The sequence below is a fragment of the Camelus dromedarius genome, chromosome 3 (genome assembly GCF_036321535.1).
Source record: "Camelus dromedarius isolate mCamDro1 chromosome 3, mCamDro1.pat, whole genome shotgun sequence".
Lineage (NCBI taxonomy): Eukaryota > Metazoa > Chordata > Mammalia > Artiodactyla > Camelidae > Camelus > Camelus dromedarius.
In genome coordinates, this window is record NC_087438.1 from 43765699 (window position 1) to 43785609 (window position 19911).

Sequence of the window (19911 nt, forward strand, 5' to 3'; positions counted from 1 at the left end):
CCCAAGATTATAAGTTTTTTAAATCAGCTGGATTTCTTCTGTTATATTTCATTTTTCGCTATTAAACCCTTTCTCTGTCATGAAGACTGACTTTTTTTTGAAAGACGTTTTCTAATTATTATGCAAAACAAAAAGAAAATCAACACAGAAGCTGCAGTAAGTATAAGAGAAAGTTCAGCCTATAAAATACGGGTTTCTGATTCACCATAGCTCACTTTGGAAGACTTGTCCTATTTCACCTACTCTGAGATTATCTACACCTCCTGCATAGCATTCAGAAGGTACCCTCTTATTTCCCAACCACATTTAGCTGATATCTTTGATACCTATTTTTTTTCTCTGCCTCACGTCGCAGTCAGAATTGTAGTGACTGAAATAATCACAGCTTTGAGGTGAAGCCTGCTTGCTACAGTGCGTAACATATATACTATAAGGGCTACATGGTTAGAGCTTATCATTCTAACACTGAAGATTTTACATATATACAACTTTATGGTTTTCACAGGAATTCTTTTCTGCCAAGGCACAACAGAGAAACACAAATTATTTATGTAAAAATGATGTAGGTGACTGATACTAGATTCCAGCTACCAATTGAACAGATTTTTTTTTTGGAGGGCTCATATTCAGACACTTTTTCATTTTACAGATATTTATTGAGCACCTGTTATGTTATTGTTTAATTTCAATTTCAATGCCACCTTATCCCAAACTAAATTTACAGCCTTCCCTTAACAATCTGCTCTTTTGCTGTTGTTTTCTGTCTCAGTGAACGTTACCGTTTACCCAAGTCAGAAGCCTCAAAGCTGTTCCTGGCCTTTTCCTCTCTCTGCTTTTTCCATGAACTGCCAAGTCTTCAAATTCTTTCTCTTTTCTCTATTTGTGGTTATAATCTAAATCTTCACCATGAGTCCCAGCCTCAAGTTTTGCTTCCCCCTAGTACACTTTCCTTATGAAAACAGAGATCCTTACGAAATGCAAATGTGATGTGTCACACTCCAGTTTAAAATTCTTCTTTTGATTGCCATTAATCTTAGGATAAAATCAAAACTCATTCACATGGTTTATGAATCCCTATACATTCTGACCGTGACTTAGCTTTCCCAGCTTCTCTCACTCCATGAACTCAGGGTTTCAGCTGGAGTCCATATGCTCATCTCCTGGCCTTAAATTTACACATGTTAATCCCTCACTTGGAGCATTCTTCTCTTTCCCTATCTTTCCACAGCCTGGCTAATACCTGTCATTCATCTTAAAAGTTGTTGTAAAATATTTTACATAAAATGTTTTATATCTATATATTTAAAAGAATAGAACAAAGGTATCTATATATCCAAAAAGATATTTCTAGTATCTTTGAAGGCTCTCATGATCCCCTTTCCAACCATATCTCTCCTCTTCATCCCAGAGATAATCCGTGTCCTGAATTTACATTTATTGTCCTCTTGCTTTTCTTTAAAATGTAACCACAAGTGTATGTTTCCCAAAACAATATATGGTTTAGATTCACATGATGAAACTAATTTGACATGGCTGTGGTTCATTCTTATGGTTGTAAGATCTTTCACTGTATGGCCATTCCAAAATTTATTATCCATTTTCTTGTCAATGAATATTTGGGTTGCTCCCAGTTGTTTGCTATTATAAGCAGTACTGCTGTGAATATTCTTGTAATCTCTCCTGATATATGTTCAAGGATATACACCTAAGAAAAATTGCTGGGTTTGTAGGATTTATATACATTCCCAACTTTACCAAATGATGTCCAGTCCTTTTCTAAAGTGGCGATCCTAATTTACTCCCTTTCCCTGTGTAGCATTAATCAGTAGCCATTGATCCTCTGTCCTTTGCAATTCCTGGTGTTGTCAGACCTTTTACCAATCCAATGGCTGTAAAATGGTACGTCTTGGTTTTTGTATGCATTGCCATTGTTGCTGATGAGTTTGAGCATGTTTTCATGTTTATTTGCAATTTGTATTTTATGCCTGTTTGTGTCTTATGTCCATTTTCCTATTTGGTTGTTTATTTTTTTTCATATTGAATTTAAGTACTGTTTATATATTCTAGATATATTTCATTTGATTTCCATTCAGAAATGCATATTTATAGTGTATTTTGCCTATGCCTGCCACTGCACTAAACTCCTACTAAATCTGATTCCTCTGACAACTACAAGGACTTTCATAGCACACACATTATTATTAATAGTGTTTGTCTTCCTCACTAGTTCACAAGTTTTCTGAGATCAGGAGCCAGTTTTCTGGTTATTGTTCATATCTGTACCTCCAGAACTTAGCATGGAGTTGTTCCCAGAGTAGTTGCTTAACAAATGTATTTTTTGAGTGGCTGGATAAAAAGATGTTATCAGTGATAATAACTGAAAATTCAGCATTCATTCCTGATGTCTAAGGAGGATAGGCCTAGATTTGGCATTTTTATATTGACAATGACAGGTATAACTTTCAGTAGAAACTAAATATTTCAAATCCTATATGAAATAGCTCACTGTGAATTTCTTTATGTGAAAAAAAAAGTTGCCAGAGGAAATTACTGTGTCTAAGTATTAATTTACACCTAGTTGTGTAATAAAAATTACAGAGTCGAGTAATATGCAGTAGGAAACTAACTTAACCAACAGATTTATAGGAATTTTGTGTATATACAAAGTATATGAGGGAAAAGAGAAACCATATATTAAAAGACATGATCTTTGTCATATTCCCTTGTCATCACTGGGAGCATTCAAATAATGACTTGGTACCCCCACAGACCTAGTTGGGAGGTCTATAGAGTAACAGTCTAATTAATGAATCCTCTATATATTAATATATGTTAATATATTATAATATATTATCTCATATATGTTAATATATTATAATATATATTATCTCATATATGTCAACCTGGATATGGAAGAAACTGGAGGAGGTACCAATCTCTGAAGTACTGGGTCAGAAGAAACCAAGCTGAGAAAGAATAGAAGGTGAACTTCTCATGAGTGGGCCAGGGGCCAGCTCAGGGCAGGGAAACCAGACTCTCTGGACTAGTATGATGTGGGAGTTATTTGAAACTGGGAAAACACATAACTTTGAGCAGAGCAAAATCCTAAGGAAAGCAGAAATACTTGTTAGTCACACCAAGAAGGTAATGACATGCAGCTTGCCCTACCCAGCGGAAAAAGTACCCAGAAGAACCCCAGAAAAGCCATGATGATGAATTCATATCCTGAAATCACATCCCTGTGCTATCAGAACTATACTCCCATAACTGCTCTGAAATAGCTAAAGGGAAGTAATAACAAGGAAACATTCTCGGAATGGCGAAAAAGACCCACGGCTACTCAGTAAGGTGTATAGCAGCTCATCAAAAATGTTTTTAATGACTTTGAAAAATTGTAAAGTTACAGAAATGGTAGTAGTAGAATGTGGTTGAAACATATATGTAAATTGCAAATCTTCATTCAGTCATGCCACAAATATTAACCGAATGCAGTTACTATATGCCAGGGACTGTGCTAAATATCACGAGGATAGATGTAAAACAAACTCAGACCCTGTTTGCAAGGCACCTAGGTTGGTATTATTTGTTTGTTGAAGTTTACTTTTACTCCCCTCTTTACCATAATTAATGTTTGATTGCTTACTTAAAGATATACCTTACAATTAATAAGAAGAAAAGTATATTAGGCAAAAAAATTTTTAAACCATTAGGGTCAGTCTAGTTGTTTTAACTGCGTTCAGAATTTTGCTGTGGACTTTCTAGCAATAAAGGCAAAGGGAAAACATATTGTTAAAAATGATCAGGAACAAAGTTTTTCCTGGTACTGTTTGTGAGATAAATTTATCGTGTAGATGCTTTGTATAGAGGAAATTGAGTAAATGCAATGAATAACAGTTGCAAGAGTACTTACTTGGTAAGTGCAGAAGTAGACTTTATAAAGGATATTTCTTATTCTGACTTTTCTTAAAAGGCCAAGGCAGTACAGGCTAGTTAGGGTGATAAGGTACATACATAAATAATTAGAATACAAGCTAGAAGGTGATAATTATCACAGAGAGTGACAGAGAAACTGATATGGGAGCTCAGGGGTGCAGGAGATGACTTTCAGGATAAAAGGGAGAGGTGAGGTCGTAACTGCAGGATGGAAGGCTTTGGACATGTGAAGATCAGGGGAGTGGATTTTCAGACTATTTACCCAAATTTAGAAATAAGCACACTGAGTAAGTTAGTTCAATGTCCAAGGCAAACATGCTAGAAATTAATAAAATGACTCCAAGAAGGAAAATATGCTACACCTTAAACTTATGTAATCTTATGTGTGAATTATACCTCAGTAAAGCCTGAAAAAAAAAAAACCCTCAAATCTCAGTATGTAAAGATTTACACCAAAAAAAAAAAAAAAAAGGAAAGAGGATGTGTAAACCATATAGCTTAGAATAGCTTTAGAGGCAGATCTAGTTTCAAATGCTTGTGTAATCTAAGTCCCAGTTTCTTCAAACCTAATATAGAGATAATATTAACCATCTCTCATAATTTTTGTAGGGATTACAGCAACTAATGTATGTGAGAACGTCTAGCATGGTGCTTGATACCAAGTTAAGTACATAGTGACATAGTTTCCTCCCTTCCATTCAAGGTAGAAGAAAAATGTAGTCCTAAGGACTTGTACAATTAAGAACTGAGTACAGATCTTCTTTAACTTATGGTGGGCTTATGCCACAATAAACCCATCATAAGTTGAAAATAAGTCAAAATGCATTTAATACACCTAACTTTACCAAACACTGTAACCAAACCTAGCCTGCCTTAAGTGTTCTCAGAACACTTAGCCTACAGTGGGGCAAAGTCACCTGACACAAAGCCTGTTTTAGAATAGTGTTGAACTCCTCATGTAATTTATTGAGTATGGTACTGAAAGTAAAAAAACCGAACAGTTGTGTGGGTATGGAGTGATAGTAAGTGTATCATTTGTTCACCCTCGTGATCGCCTGGCTGACTGGGAGCTGTAGCTTGCTGCTGCCGCCCAGCATCATAGCAGGGGATCGTCCCGGGTATCACTAGCCCAGGAAAAGATGAAATTAACAATTTGAAGTATGGCTTCTAGAAGGTGCATATAGCTTTTGCATTATAAAGCGGAAAATTCTTAGGTTTAGCAATTATCGGTGGAGGACACTGTATTTGTGGATACTGAAGCTCACGAATGCTTTATCAGTGACTGGGGGAAGATAAAAGTGACCTACTGATGAAATTTTTAGGTGACTCTAAGTGAAGGGGAAAAAATTAAAGTTCCAGAGGCTCTCTGCTTGCTGCAACACCATTCTAGTAAGGAGGAGATTCTTAGGAGTATCAAATATGAAGTCTTATATTTAAGCTACACACATCACCTGCCTGAGAACCGGATGCTGGAAGAGCAGCACATGGGAAAAACTAGAAACTTGAGTTGTTTTCCGGTTCGGTGTGAATTAGCAGCTTGATGTGGCTGCCAAAGAACAAAGGAGGAAAGAGCCACTAATCAGATGACACTTTAATCCTTGGGTGTTAGTTGCCAGATGCAGTGAATACTTCTCAGTCCTGACTTTGCTTGGTGTCCTTGTGACATTTACACTGTTGACCACACATTCTTTTTTTTTTTTTCTAATTTAGTTTAATTTTTTATTGAAGTATAGTTGCTTTATAATGTTAAGTTAGTTTCAGATGTATGGCAAAGTGATTCAGTTTCACATGTATATACAAATCTTTTCTTTTTCAGATTCTTTTTTTTTTTAATAGATTGTTGCAAGATAGTTCCCTGTGCTATACAGTAGGCCTTTGTTGGTTATCTATTTTATATATGTTAATCCCAGACTCCTCTAACTTATCCCTACCCCCTTCCCCTTTGGTAACCATAAGTTTGTTTTTTATGCATGTGAGTCTATTTCTGTTTTGTAAATAAGTTCATTCATATCATATTTTGGATTTCACATGTAAGTGGTATCTTATATTTGTCTTTCTCTGCCTGACTTACTTCACTTAGTGTGATAATCTCTAGGCCCATCCGTGTTGCTGCAAATGGCATTCTTTCATTCTTTTTTGTGGCTGAAATGTATGTGTGTGTGTGTGTATGTATGTGTGTGTGTGTGTGTGTGTGTGTGTGTGTATCTACCACAACTTCTTTATCCAGTCATCTTTCAGTGGACATTTAGGTTGTTTCCATGTCTTGGCTATTGTACATAGTGCTGCCATGAACACTGGGGTGCATGTATCCTTTCAAATTAGAGTTTTCTCTGGATATATGCCCAGGAGTGGGATTGCTGGATCATATGGTAGTCTTATTTGTAGTTTTTTAAGGAACCTCCATACTGATCTCCATAGTGGCTGCACCAATTTACATTTGTACCAACAGACACATTTGCTCAACTTCTAGAGAAATAAATTCCTAATTTTCCTCTATTATGAGCATTCCTCAGATTTCTTTCAAGCTTCCTTTTCTTGACACTTGCCTCTCAAGCTTTGGTTTTTCTCAAGTGTCTATTCGGTCTCTTTTCTGTCTCCTTTCCTTGAGCTGACATACGTACATGCTGAAGTCTGTTCCACACACCCTCCTGTCTGAAACCTTCCCTCAGCCCACCTAGTATGCTCTTTTCCTTTCCCTACTGTTCCAGTCTTCCCTGGTGTTCTTACCTACATACTGTCCTTAGATGCCCCACTTTATGCTAAGAATTGTACACACCTGAAGACATCTGTATCTGTGTCACCCACCTGGAGCCCGCCCTCTCCTTGCCTCCAGGTTCATATATCCAGTTGCCAGATCACCACAATTCCACATCCTGGCATATCTCACAGGCACTGAAAAATCGACATGGCCCAAACTTACCTAGTAATGTTTCTCCAAACCTGACCTTGTTCTTGCACTTTCTGTTTGTTTCAGTATTGCTGTGTTTATCAGTAGTAGTACCACCACCATCTCACACAAATTAGAAACTTCGGCATCCCATCTTTCATAAAGTCCTGCCAGTTTTACTTCTTGGGTATTTCTTGAATCCATGGTTCCCTCTCCCACTTCAGCTACCACTTTTAATTCTAGTGGTTGATCTGAATTGTTGAAGCCTCCTAAAGGATCTCCATTGCCTCCTAAATTTGACTTTCCGCACTTCCCCTCTGAGTGCCTGGCTAAAACACAGATCTCACCCTCTCACTCAGGGCTTCCCATGACTTATGATACAAAGTTTAAGGTCACCAGAATGACATAAATAGCCCATGGAATTTTGTTTGTCATCCTCTCCAGCCATATCTCTTCTCTAATTTCCATTTCTAACTTCCAAATTGGTCGTAATTCTTGGAATACACGGCCAGTGATTGAAAGTGGCCCTTTGCTAGTCCTGTCTGCTATCCCAGGCTTACTCTTTACACCTCTCCACACACCCCACCCCCTCCTTTCCCAGGTAGTTCCTATTCATGCTTCCTCTCCAGGAAACTTGCTCTGACTCCCCAGTCTGAGTATTGTTTCTCTGTCCAACTATAGCTTCTTGTATGTAACTCTGTAGTTGCATTTACAACACTATATTGTTGTTATCTTTGGTACACAGAAAATCAGTAAGTATCTGCTCCATTAACTCTAATGTGTTTTTCTGCCGTATTAGCCAGTAAGCTCCTCGGAGCCTTAGTCATCTTTTCTCTTTAGCAAGTAGCCCGGTGCTCACTTTCTCCTGAATTCCAAATGCCTACTATACATCTCCCCTTGGATGTCTTCCTGGCCTTAGAAACTCGGTGTGTCTAAAATTGAATGTATGTAAAGTTCCTCTTCACCCAAACCCATGGTCATCATCAGAGCCTCCCCCTCTCCTCCCACCTTCATCTCACCAGGTCTTACTGGGTTGCTATAGAAGGGACTCTCAATCTAGATGACCTCCAGTTCTGAAATGCTATTATTCTGTTGGTAAGCAGCAGCTTGGCTGATACAAAATAATAGAACATTTTTAGGTTGAAAGAGGCAGCTTAGTAAATAGCTAATATTTCAGACTCTGGATTAAGATCGCCTTGTTCACATGCTGGATCTACCACTTAACTTAGTTGTGTGACTTTGGCATGATTAACTCAACCTCTCTGTCCCTCAGTTTCTTCATCTATAGACTGCCGATTAAATGAGATAATGCATAAAAGCACTTAGTGCCAGTACATGGACATAATTAGCACTTCATAAGTGCATGAACAACTCTGCATTATATTCAAGTAGATGCTTTCCCTGCTTTCACTGTGACTTGCAAATCTAAAGGACTTAAGGCTGGTAATTATTCATCTTTCATCTTTTTAGGAAATGTTTTGAAAACCTGTCTTTTATCTTTTATTGGTGAGGAAGATTAGCCTTTTGATATATAGGCAAAGAATTTGAAATCATTTTTGTCATCTTAAAGTAAAATCTGCTAAGTATGCTTATGTACTGTAGAAATGCAAAGCATCATTGTTTTCTTTTTCTCACCATAGTCTGTGGATTTACTCATTTCTCACATAAGTTAATGACAGTTGTCTTCTGGGGGTTGCTGTGCCAGACCAGCAGGAGCACTGGGACACAGCAAGGATCTTCACAGAGCCATCTAGGCTGCGCCTTGTGATTTTGTCTCTGTCTGTCTCTCAATAAGGACAAGAGAGAATAAAGAAAAGTAGCAGACATTGATGAGGTACTAGATTAAAAGCTGTGGACAACTTGAAGAGAACGGCAGAACTGCCACAGTGTTTGGTGTGACTGGTGATACAGTATAGTGCTTAATAGCACTGACTCCAGAGCTAGGCTGCCTGCGTTACCACTTCTAGCTTTGTGACCTTGGGTAAGTTATTTGACCTCCCTGTGCCTCAGTTTCATCATTTCTGATAGTAGAGATAGTAATAGAGTCTATATCGCAGTGTTATTGTTCAGAGGGTTAAATGAGTTAGTATATGTAAAGCCACACTGCTGTGTAAATGGCTCACACTGTTGTTATTATTGATGGTAGCCGTGGTGGTGGTTGGCAGTGGCCAAACAGCAGCTAGAGGCTTATTCGTAACTAGCTAAAGTATTTGATAGCTGTGCTTACAGTTGTCAGCCTCAAGGTTTAGAATCTAGAAAGCAGAATCACTTTGAATCTTCTCTTATAATCCATTTATCGCAGAACATTCGCTGTCTCTGCAATAAAGTTAAATGCTTAAGCACAGGCCTTTAGTTAATTATTTGTGATTTAGCATCACTGAGCTTCATCTTAAATTAGAGGACTTGAACTAGCTGGTTTCTTAGACCCTTTCAACTGTGAATTTATGAAATCTTCATTTTTTGATCAAATACATTTATTCTCACTTGTGCTCTAGTTTCCCCTTGGGGTTGGCTCCACTTATGATCCCTTTTAATATGCTTGTCAGCATGAGTGTTGTCTTAATGTTGAATTTGTATGTTTTTTAAACAACATATCTGAATTTAGAATAGCAGCTGGAGCTAAGCACATGAACAGTTATTTTTTCTACTTTTTATTATGTAAATTTTCAATCATAAATAAAAGTTAAGAAATTAGTATAATGAACCTCCCCATTAGCAAGCTTCAAAATTGTCAGCTCACGACTCTTTTCATATACCTCTCCATCCACTAATTATTTTGAAACATATGCCCAACATTATATTACTTGAATCATAAGTATAATCGTAAGTATTTCCATATATAGTTCTAAGAGATAAATTCATTTTCCAAAAATACATGATCACAGCACCATTGTCACATGTAAAAATAATAAACACCTATTTGTGGTTGAACCAGTCTTTAAAAAGAAAAGCAAACTAGATATTAGCCAGGCCTAGGATGAGGATTTAGGCGTCATCATTTTTTTTTTTAATTTTTATTTTTTTAGGGAAGGGAGGTAATTACTTTTATTTATTTATTTTGACAGAGGTATTGGGGATTGAACCAAGGAACTCGTGCATGCTAAGCAGGCACTCTACTACTGGGCTATACCCTCCCCCAGGCATCATTATTCACTCAACAAAATATCCACATGTCAATGACCCCAAAAAAAAAAAGCCTGAGTGTTAAATAATGTACTGAGGAGAGAAGTCTCTCCTGAGTAATTTACTAAGAATTTCAATTCTAGAAAGTATGCCCCAAACACCAATTAAATGTGCCAGAAGCAATTTATTCATCCTCCTAGAGAAAAATAAAAGCAGAATGTCTTTTTTTGAGTTGTGGTTTTCCATGGTAGACCCTTTACTTATGAATTATTAAAGAAGCCTTGATTTCATTTGTGACACAGCACTTGATTTTAGATGTTCTGTGGTCTCTGGTGGCTTTACTTAATCCAGTTAAATGTCTTAATAAGAAGAGTCATTTTTTTCATGTCCATTTATAATAAATTTGTTTTAAAAACTGTAATTATAAAACTACTTGTCCTATACAGAAAGTTAGGAGAAAATCAATTAGACTACTATCTTCTTCTGCTGCTTATTTTTCAGAACCTGAGATTTTCTATTTCATTCTTTATAACCTTAGTAATATGAACCTTTTCTAAAAGTTGTTTTTTTAGAGCAGAAATATTATAAATATTTCTAGTGTCACATAATTCTTCACTTGACCTTAAGCAGTTTCTAACATTTTTAATCTTCATTCCTATTTGTTGGAAAAGATGACTTTGAATAGTCCCTTTTCATTTATTTACAATGAAATTTGGAAACAACTTATTTCCATTACATTCCAAAATCTAAAATAAAATTGCCTTTTTTTAAAATGGATCACTAACATTTTAAAAAAGAGTTGAAAGTAAGTCATTTATTCCTAGGGGAGCCTTTGTATGATATAATTAGTCCTATCTTTAAGCCTTATCTATAGAGGAAGTTGTACACAACTGAGATTGTTTGTGGCACTTTTCCAAAATAGTATGTTTTCATGATATAAGACCAAGATTGGACCATTATTGTTGCACTGATCATTTTAGTCTTCAAATTTAAATGCTACGTTTTTGAGTACAGAAAAATGGATGGCACAATGAAAGTGGGTAATGCTTTTAACTTTATCAGATGCTGGAGACTTCTCAGAATAAAGGCCACTGGAATATCTCCATGTTTAGGGTAGTTCTGCTCTGAACTCAAAATATTTGGAGCTGAGTTCATGGTGTACATTTATGTGAATGGCTGTTTATGTGAGATACACTGCGTTACCTTGGCAGGAGTAATTTGAAAGTTCCATCTTTTCATAAAGTCTTTTTTTTTTTTTTCTCTAGAGCTGCTGAACATTTTCTGCCCTGTCTAAAAATTACTTTCCCATACCAGCAGGTGGAAGCAAGAGCAGTCAAATTGTACTTTGCTTTCTAAGTACACTGGCATGTCCTGTAGATAATCTATCCATGACTCAGAGTATCTTTATGATACATCCCTCACTTTAATTACTTTTCTTCAACAACTTTATTGTCTTAGCACCTCTCTTGATTGCTTTATCAGCTTATTTACTTAGTGTCTGAGGCTGAACTTAATAGTCATTCTAAGACAGGCTAATTTAGATTTTTCATTGCTTGTACTCGATTAAACATTTACAACACAAGCTATGTGCTGATACATTCTTCCACATTCGCCAAGAAATAAAAAGATGACTAAGACCTGATCTGCATTCTCAAACAGCTTACATTCTAGTAGAATTAGAAGGAGGCTGTCTTCTTCATTCCCCTCTGGCCTAGGATAACATACCACTCAGCCTTCCTAGTGTACCTCCAACTAACCTATGGTCGGCATTCAGTATTCACACAGTTTTTAATTTATTCAACAAATATTTACCGAGTACTAGGTACTATATAGGGGCTTAGTTTATAAACATATTCTTTTTCTAACAGATTTTTTTTTTAAAAGATCAAAACACTCTTCACAGAATTATCATTTATTTTTAAATTTCTCAGTACAGATTATATAGAGAAAGTTGACATATAAACCCTAAAATATTAAACTGAAGGATTTAGAAGTTAGAAGTAGCTAACGTGAGTAACATTTCCAGAAATATACATAGAAGGCCTTCCACAAACATTAGTTGAAATAAAATAAAAATAAGATATTCTCTATCAATTCTATTAGCTGTTTACTGACAACTAATAATAATAATAAAGTATTTTATACAAAGGATATAAAAGAAAGAGAAGAACCAAATTCTAAAGTGTGTGTGTTTGTGTGTGTGTGTAAAGAGAGAGAAATTTAAGAACCTCCCCGAGGTAGTTACTTGCTCTGTTTTCTAAATTCCCCTTTGCTCTATTTGTATAAAATTTGCTGCCTGGATTCACATCCATCTCTATGTCTCTTCTTTACAAGTCTGTAAGCTCCCAGAAGGCAATAACTATGTCTTATCTTTGTAACTTCAGCAAATATTTACTGAAGGAATGACTGAATCAACCAATTTACTTTATGAGAAATCCCTTTATAACAAGCCTTTTTAGGGAGGAATATAATCTACAATTTAGGTATAATCATAGATGATAGTAACAAGTCAATATATCTTATCTGAGAAATCACCAGGGAATAAAGAAGTAGCAATTGTTGCACAGAAAATTTCTTAGAATGCCTCAGCTAAATTTCATCTAAAAGAAATGTAGATTATTTGTTTGCATGAGTACTTCAAGAAAGTGTTTGCAGCTTCTAGGAGTGCTTTATCAAAAGTGGTTTACTGCTTACCTAAGAATAGTTAGTCATCTCAGCCATTAAAAAGAAAGAATGGAATAGTGCCATTTGTAGCAACATGAATGGACCTAGAAATTATCACACTAAGTGAAGTAAGTCAGACAGAGAAAGACAAATATCATATGATACCACTTACAGGTGGAATCTAAAAAATGATACAAATGAACTTATTTACAAAACAGAAACAGACTCACAGACATAGAAAATAAAGTTAGCAAAGGGGAAAGCGAGGGGAGGGATAACTAGGAGTTTGGGATTAACAGATACACTCTACTATATATGAAATAGATAAACAACAAGGTCCTACTGTACAGCACAGGGAACTATATTCAATATCTTGTAAAAGAATAATTATATATATATATATATATATATATATATATATATATATATATATATATATATGTGTGTATAACTAAATCACTGTGCTTTAGACCAGAAACACAACATTGTAAATCAACTATGCTTCAATTAAAAAAAAATAGTTAATCAAAGGAGTCTGGAAAAAAATGAGGCCTGGGTACAAACGGTAGCCATCAGGTTGTCCCAGTTTGAGTTGTTTTACTCTTTGGAAATGGATGACTAAAAGCTGCCCATGCCTACACAGCCTGTTTTTCAGAGCTGCATGAAAGCTGAAGTGGGGCATTCCTCCACAACCCTTGCAGCAGTCCTTCAGGGAGCGGAATGGGTAACAAATCAGACAAGTGATGTCAATGTGTATGCTTTAACTGCCTATCTTATTCTCTCCTCGTTACAAGCAGGATGAAAGCTCAGGGAGTTGCAAGTGGTAAGAAACCTGATGTTTTCCTTTTCTAGGATGCAGGTGCAATGGGAGTATAGCACAGTAGTTAAGAATATGGGCTGTGTAGTCAGGCCTGGGTTTAAATCCCAGCTCCGCCCCTGCTGTGTGACCTTGAGCAAGCTACTTTACTTCTCTGTGCCCAGTAAAAATGGGTTAATAATACCTGCCTCTTGCCTTGTTTGGAGGATAGAATAAGGAAAGGCATGTAATAAACTCTTGATGTCGCACCTGGCACATGAACAGACTCTTAATATATATTAGGGTTGATGATGATACTCATCATTCATATTCGTGACGTGTTTCTAAGTTAGCCTAGATGAAGAGTGGTAAACTGAGATTGGGAATTGTGAGAAAGATCAAGTTTTGGACATGCTGAATTTGAGATGTCTGTGGATCTGGAGCTCCAGCTTGAGATCTGGCTGGAATCCTGCGAGATACCCAACTTTTTTGAATGGTTTCAGGAGGAGGAGCCAGCAAAGGAGTCTGAGAAGAAATGGTCAGAGAACTGGAAGAAGGACTAGGAAAGCAGGAAAATGACATTTGCCAGAGCATTTTTGGTGTGCTAGCGTGGAAGAATTAGTGATAGGCAAGGAATTGAAGAGAGTAAATGGGAAAATTGCAGGACTGAAAAGCTGAAGACCATAGGTTGGAGGACACACATTTTTCTTTAAAACTCAGGAATAAAATGGGAATAAGGAGAGATATAAACACATTTGATCATACTTAATTACATTTTCTGTAAACTTAGAAACAAAGCTGGAATGATCTTTCTGGACATTAATTCCACTAAAGAACATCAAAACAAACAATTTTGGCTAAGAATGTAAATCTCTGTTTACTTTTAAAGTTGACTTATTCTTAGGCATTTAACTTTAGAACATTCTGTTCATAAAACAGTTGGATCCTAAGCCAAATTAAAAGGCCCACAAATGAAAAAGCTATTGTCTGGAACTCTAGTAACTTGAATACCAAACGCTTACCTTTGTTAAGGGCTGTGCGTACCCAAAGCGGAGGGCTCATTAACTGTTGAGTACTGCTCCTGTCTCTGGTTCCCCAGTGTGGCAGTTCATTCACAAGAAAAACCTTTGGCAACGTTCAGGATGCCTGCATATCCATTATATGCCATTCTATCCAACCTGTGTCATCTTCCCTAATTGGATATCAGGACTTTTTATAATACTCCATGGAAGTTAAACTCTCTCAGATGGAACTTGTATTTTGGACATATAGATAATGGAAGAAAAGTATTAAACAAATAACCTTAAGTGGAATTTGGGGGGTAAACTTGTTAAAATATAAATATACCACAAACTATGTTAATTTCAGGGCCTACTAATATCACTGAAACGCAGTCTCTGTTCAGGGTCTGTTGGAGACACAGCTGAGTAAATAGGTGAATACTATGCAGTGTGATAAGTGCTTTGATCACTGTACATGTGGGATAGTTTAGGAGCACAGAGGAAGAATTAATAAAACAGCTGTAAGTAGTTACAGAAGGCTTCCTGGAGCCAATGAAATCTGAGCTGAGATATAAAAGGTAAATAAGACATGATAGAAATGATGTTTCTCAGGAAAGGGAGAGGAAAGGTATTCCAGGCAGAGGGGGAAACATTGGAAAGGCCTGAAGAGAGCCTAACAATTTTAGGGAGATGTGAAAGTAGTTATTTATGCCAAGAGCATAGATTCAAGGGCAGAAGGGTGGCAATGAGAAAGCCAGTGACATAGGGGCAGATCCAGAGGGCCTTGTATAAGTAGCTTGAACTTGATCCTGAAGTCAGTGAAGTCAGAACTTGATCCCGAACCATGGCACTGAAGGAAAGTGCCATGACAAGATTTACATTTTAGAAGAATTACTCTGCAGGCGATCTGGAAGATATGTCAGAAGGCATCTAGAAAGTCCTCTAGGTTTTTGACTTGGGCAACTGAATGCATGCTGGTGATCTTAATTAAGATAAGGAATACAGGAGGAGGACAGGTTTGGTTCTAGGAACTAAGGAAGGTCGTCACTTTATTTTTGGACACAGTGGATTTGAGGTGACCGTTGACATCCAGGTGGAGCTATCTAATAGGCGTTAGATATGTGAGTCTAAAGCTCAGGAGATTGGAGCTGGATATACACATGTGGAAGTCTTTAGCTATAGGTCGCATATGTAGCCACACAAGGGGACCGGAACACCTAGAAGGGTGTATAAAATGAAAAGAGAAGAAAAAAGAGCATGGAACTGAATCCTGAGGAATACTGGGGAATCCTAAAGAAGAAGATAAAAGAAGAGCAGATGGTGGAACTCGTGAAGATACAGCCAGAGACATAGAATGAAAAGAATTATTATCACAGGTGCTAAGGGAAGGGAAAACTGCAAAAAAGAGGGAGTAAAAAAAGGGCTTGCAACACTGTCAAATACCACAAAAAGTCAAGATAGGTAAGTACTGAAGAACATCAGTTGGGTTTAATAGAAATTGGGACCCTGCTGAGAGCAGTTTTCATTTTTTATGAGGCCAAGACCCAGACTGAAGTAGATTGAAGAATCAAAGATAGATGAGAACATGAAGACAGCAAGGCTGGCTCAACCATTCTGAAAAGTCTTGGTGATGAAGGGAAGGGGAGAAATAGAAGGTGTTTTCTAGTGAGAGACCCAGGATCAAGGAAGTTACTGTTTTGCTTTATTTAGATGAAGAAACTAAGGACTCAGGCATGTGTATGTGTGTAAAGAGACAATACAAAGGAGATACTTAAAATTCTTCTCTTCCCAGAAGAGGTGAGAGAGGACCCAAGCACAGAGTGAGAAATTGGACAAGACAGATAGCCTCCTCTACTAGTTAGGAGAAAAGAAGAAAGGGTGATTATCAATGTAGCTATGTTTCTAGGTGGGAAATTGAGGGAATTTCTGTGTAATGGCCTCAGTAACATAGGCAGCAAGGTCAGCTAGCAGCAGTGAGAGCTCTGAGAAATGTTGGGAGGCTGGTCATAGTTTGAAATAAGTGGTGTGGGGAATGAGAGGCAGACCTTGATGGATGGATTTTCTTAAAGCCTTGAGAGTCCAGCTCGAATCAGAGACCATGATATAAATGCATCAACATCTACCACCTTGTTCAGTAATCTAGATGTAAGAATAGGGAAGTTAAAATGGTTCGGGGCAGAGATTTTTTAAGGTGGATATAGCAGAAGGACTAGGAGCAGGGCAGTTTGGGTTTTAGAGAAGGATGTGGATTAATACATAAGGCTCACTTCTCACATTTATGTAACCTGGGACAATAGTCCAATTGGAAGTCCACCCTGGCCCCCTCCTGTACCTTGAGGGGCCTCACTTGTGCATGGACACCCCCACCTGTAAGTTCAAGCTCCAACCACACTCTCTCCTACCTATGACACCCCTCAGTCCAACAGGTGTACACTGTACCAATGGTGCAGTTCAACCTCAGGAGTGCTGACCCAGGGAAGGAGCCCATATAGGCTCTGGGAGCCATTTGAGCAAGGAGTCCTGGAGCCCTGGCTGCTCAAAGCATAGTTGTGTGGTGGGCAGGGGCGAGGCTCTGCATGGGCACCTCCTCTTAGTGCTTTTGATCAGAGTGCAGGTGGAGGAAGGCCAGGGTGGGCCCCTCAAAAGTGTGGTAATTCCCCAGGTCTAAGTGGAGCTGCAGAAAAAGCCTGTTAGAGTGAGGAAAGGGAAGGATCAAAGGACCTGAGATCGAAATGAGGTTTTAAAAAAAAAAAAAAAGGTCTCATAGCAATAGCGAAATGGAACCTAAAAAGTTAGAAGGTTGTGGTCAGAGAGTGGAGTATCAGAATTTGTCATTTCTTAGGAGCATCTGCAAGTGGTGGTAAGATTCTTGGAGTGAAGTGGGTCAAGACACTGAAGTTAAGGGAGTGGTCTGGCTCATCCCTCTACCCTTAGAGTCTCCATGGTGTGATTTTGGAGCTTAAGATGGAAAGGCTATAGAGCCAAATCTTTGATAAATGTGAGGGAGTAGCAGAGAGATCATTTGATGGCAGCGAGTGGTCCAGGAAGTCAACAGCCTCAGAGGAGTAGGGTTGTGACTCAGTAGTGATTTGGAAACTGCTGGGGATCTAGGAGAAAGTTCACCCTGTCACAAGGCCCAGTAGCATGAGAAGCCTGAAAGAAGGAGAGGCTTCATAGTGGAGGTGATGTTCTCCAGGGAGGTTTCAGTTAAGACAGAGTGGGAAAGAGAGTGTTATGTGAAGAGACTGGGGATGTGAGAAAGTTGAAGTTTGAGTATCAGGAGAGAGACTGGGACTATGGGAGTGGTTCACCAGTTGGAGATGCTTTAACCTTTGGGATAGTGGCAGGAATATGAGAGAGAAAAAGACACTTACAGTCAAGAGAAAACAGTAAGTTCACATGTTTTTGATATGTGGAGGGACTAGCACCAGGAATCTGCAGGTCAAATTTTGTAACTTGACCTCTATCTTGGTAAGCACAGCTAAGATTAACTCCCGGTTATTAAAAAAAAAAAAAAGATTTGTAAAATTTAAACGATCTTGTAGAAAAGCCTTTTTTATATTTTAATTATATTGTTGGTACCTTTTGGCCCTGCTTCTTGTGGAAAGAACTAAAAGTCTTTTCTACTACACTGATGCTCATGAAAATAGTGCTTCCTTAGACGTATTTCTCAGAATGGTGTTAGGATTAAATAAGTGTCTTTAACACTGCCTGGTACGTAGGAACTATTTAGTAAAGAGTTCTCCCTTCCTCACTTGCTCTGTTCTTTCTTTCCTCCGAAGAAGACACTGAGGGAGCTGCTTTGTGAGGGGAAGGAGAAAGGATACCCATAGGAGGGAACAGGCGCACATCTCCTTCCTGAAGTGAGATCGTCTGGTGCGGCACTGTCCACTAGAACTTCCTGCAGTGATGAAAATGCTCTCTGTCTGTGCTGCCCAGTGTGGTCGCCGCTTACCGTGGTGGCTGGTGAGCATTAAAATGTGCCTACTGCAACTGAAGAACTCAGTTTTTTATTTTGTTTACTTTAAATTTAAATAACCACATGTGGCTACTGTGCTGGACAGCACAGATGTAGCAGACAGAGTGCTGCTTGGCTGAAGGCTTCATGGTAGAAGTGGGCTAAGTGCCTGAAGGAGCAAGCAGGTAAGCCTGGAGGAGGCACGTGGTGAAATCCGAAATTAAGGAGCCCTGTGTACTCTGATGAAAGGAGCCCGGACTTGAGCTGTGGCCTGTACGTTGTAAGAAGAGGGGTGACTTAGTTAAGTCAGTGGCTGAAAAACACAACTTTGTGAACACTAGGAATCAACATTAGAAAGGAATGGTTCTGACAAAGTAGCCAGATGAGAAATAACTAAAAGAAACATAAGGTGGGGAGCGGGTATAGCTCTGTGGTGGAATGCATGCCTAGCATGCGTGAGGTCCTAGGTTCAATTCCCAGTACCTCCACTAAATAAACAGACAAATAAACCTAATTACCCCCGCCTCCCAAAAAAAGGAACATAAAGGAATTCCAGTCAGGGGAATGAGGGAGGGGTTGATGAAATGCAGCCCTCAATAGCAGCTTGTAGAGAAACATTAGTTCCAAAGTAAATTCTAGGAATATTTGTTAAGTATTTCAAAGAATTGGGGCCAGTTTCAGGAAATACCATGCGAACCACGTACTACAACACAGTAACACTATAAGGGAAGAGTGGGAACGTGGATTAAATGTAAATTCTGAGGAAATGGAAGTTGTAATATTTAACACAGTGGAGTTTCTCTCTAGTCCTGGCTCTGATAAAACACTTCCCTGTATGGATGTTTATTTGTGGTGATGAAGGGAGATGGTGTTGGCAGTAATGTTTTAGCCATGTCAGCGCCATCTCATTTCAAATATATCAAACATCTGCTGTGTGCTCAGCAGTGTTCCGGGGTTGTGACACAAGAAATGTACAGTGGCTATTGTGAGGGAAAGTCCTAGTCTAACTTTTAATACAACACAAACAGTGGAACAGGTGGATGACAGTTATTTAAGTGTCTAAAATGAATGGCACAGATAAAAGGTGATAGAAGGTCTGTATGAACTGGAATGGTCAAAGACACCTTGGTGGGAGGGAGTGGAGGCCTTTAAATTATGCTTCAAAAGAAGATGAATCCAGCAAATCAGAACATTTCTGAAAGTGTTTTGCTAAACTTTTTAAGACATTCCATAAAGTGTTTTGCTAAACTTTTTAAGACAATAATTAACTCAGAATAACTGTGGCATGCTCATTTGTCCAAATGAAATTCTGCAACCCGGTGATCTCTATCAAAATCTGCCCCATTTATTTCCTCTCGCTAAGTACTTTATTTGTTTTTTAGACACAGGAGAGCAGACCCATAACAAATGCATTTTCCTGTCAATTCCACTGAGGTATTCTGTATTATTTCTTGGTTAGAAATTTCACAGAGTTGGATGTTGAAAAGTGTTTTAAAGACGAAGGAGAAAATGAAGACAGTGTGGTTGCAACTGAAGTAGCAGAGAGCCT

The 19911-nt window shown here is 38.1% G+C and overlaps 1 protein-coding gene and 1 long non-coding RNA gene across 6 annotated transcripts in view; one reads left to right on the forward strand and one right to left on the reverse strand.

Moving 5' to 3' along the window:
* NLN (neurolysin) overlaps nucleotides 1–19911 on the forward strand; it is an 88914-nt gene that overhangs the window by 7682 nt on the left and 61321 nt on the right. The window contains exon 2 of one of the 5 annotated variants that reach the window (XM_031446086.2): nucleotides 16267–16282. The exons of the other annotated variants lie outside the window; for them this stretch is intronic. Coding sequence (XP_031301946.2) covers nucleotides 16267–16282 — 16 coding nt within the window. The remainder of the gene's footprint in view (nucleotides 1–16266; nucleotides 16283–19911) is intronic. 5 annotated transcript variants of the gene reach the window in all.
* Nucleotides 1–19911, reverse strand: part of LOC135319730 (uncharacterized) — a 29452-nt gene that overhangs the window by 6199 nt on the left and 3342 nt on the right. The window lies entirely within an intron of this gene.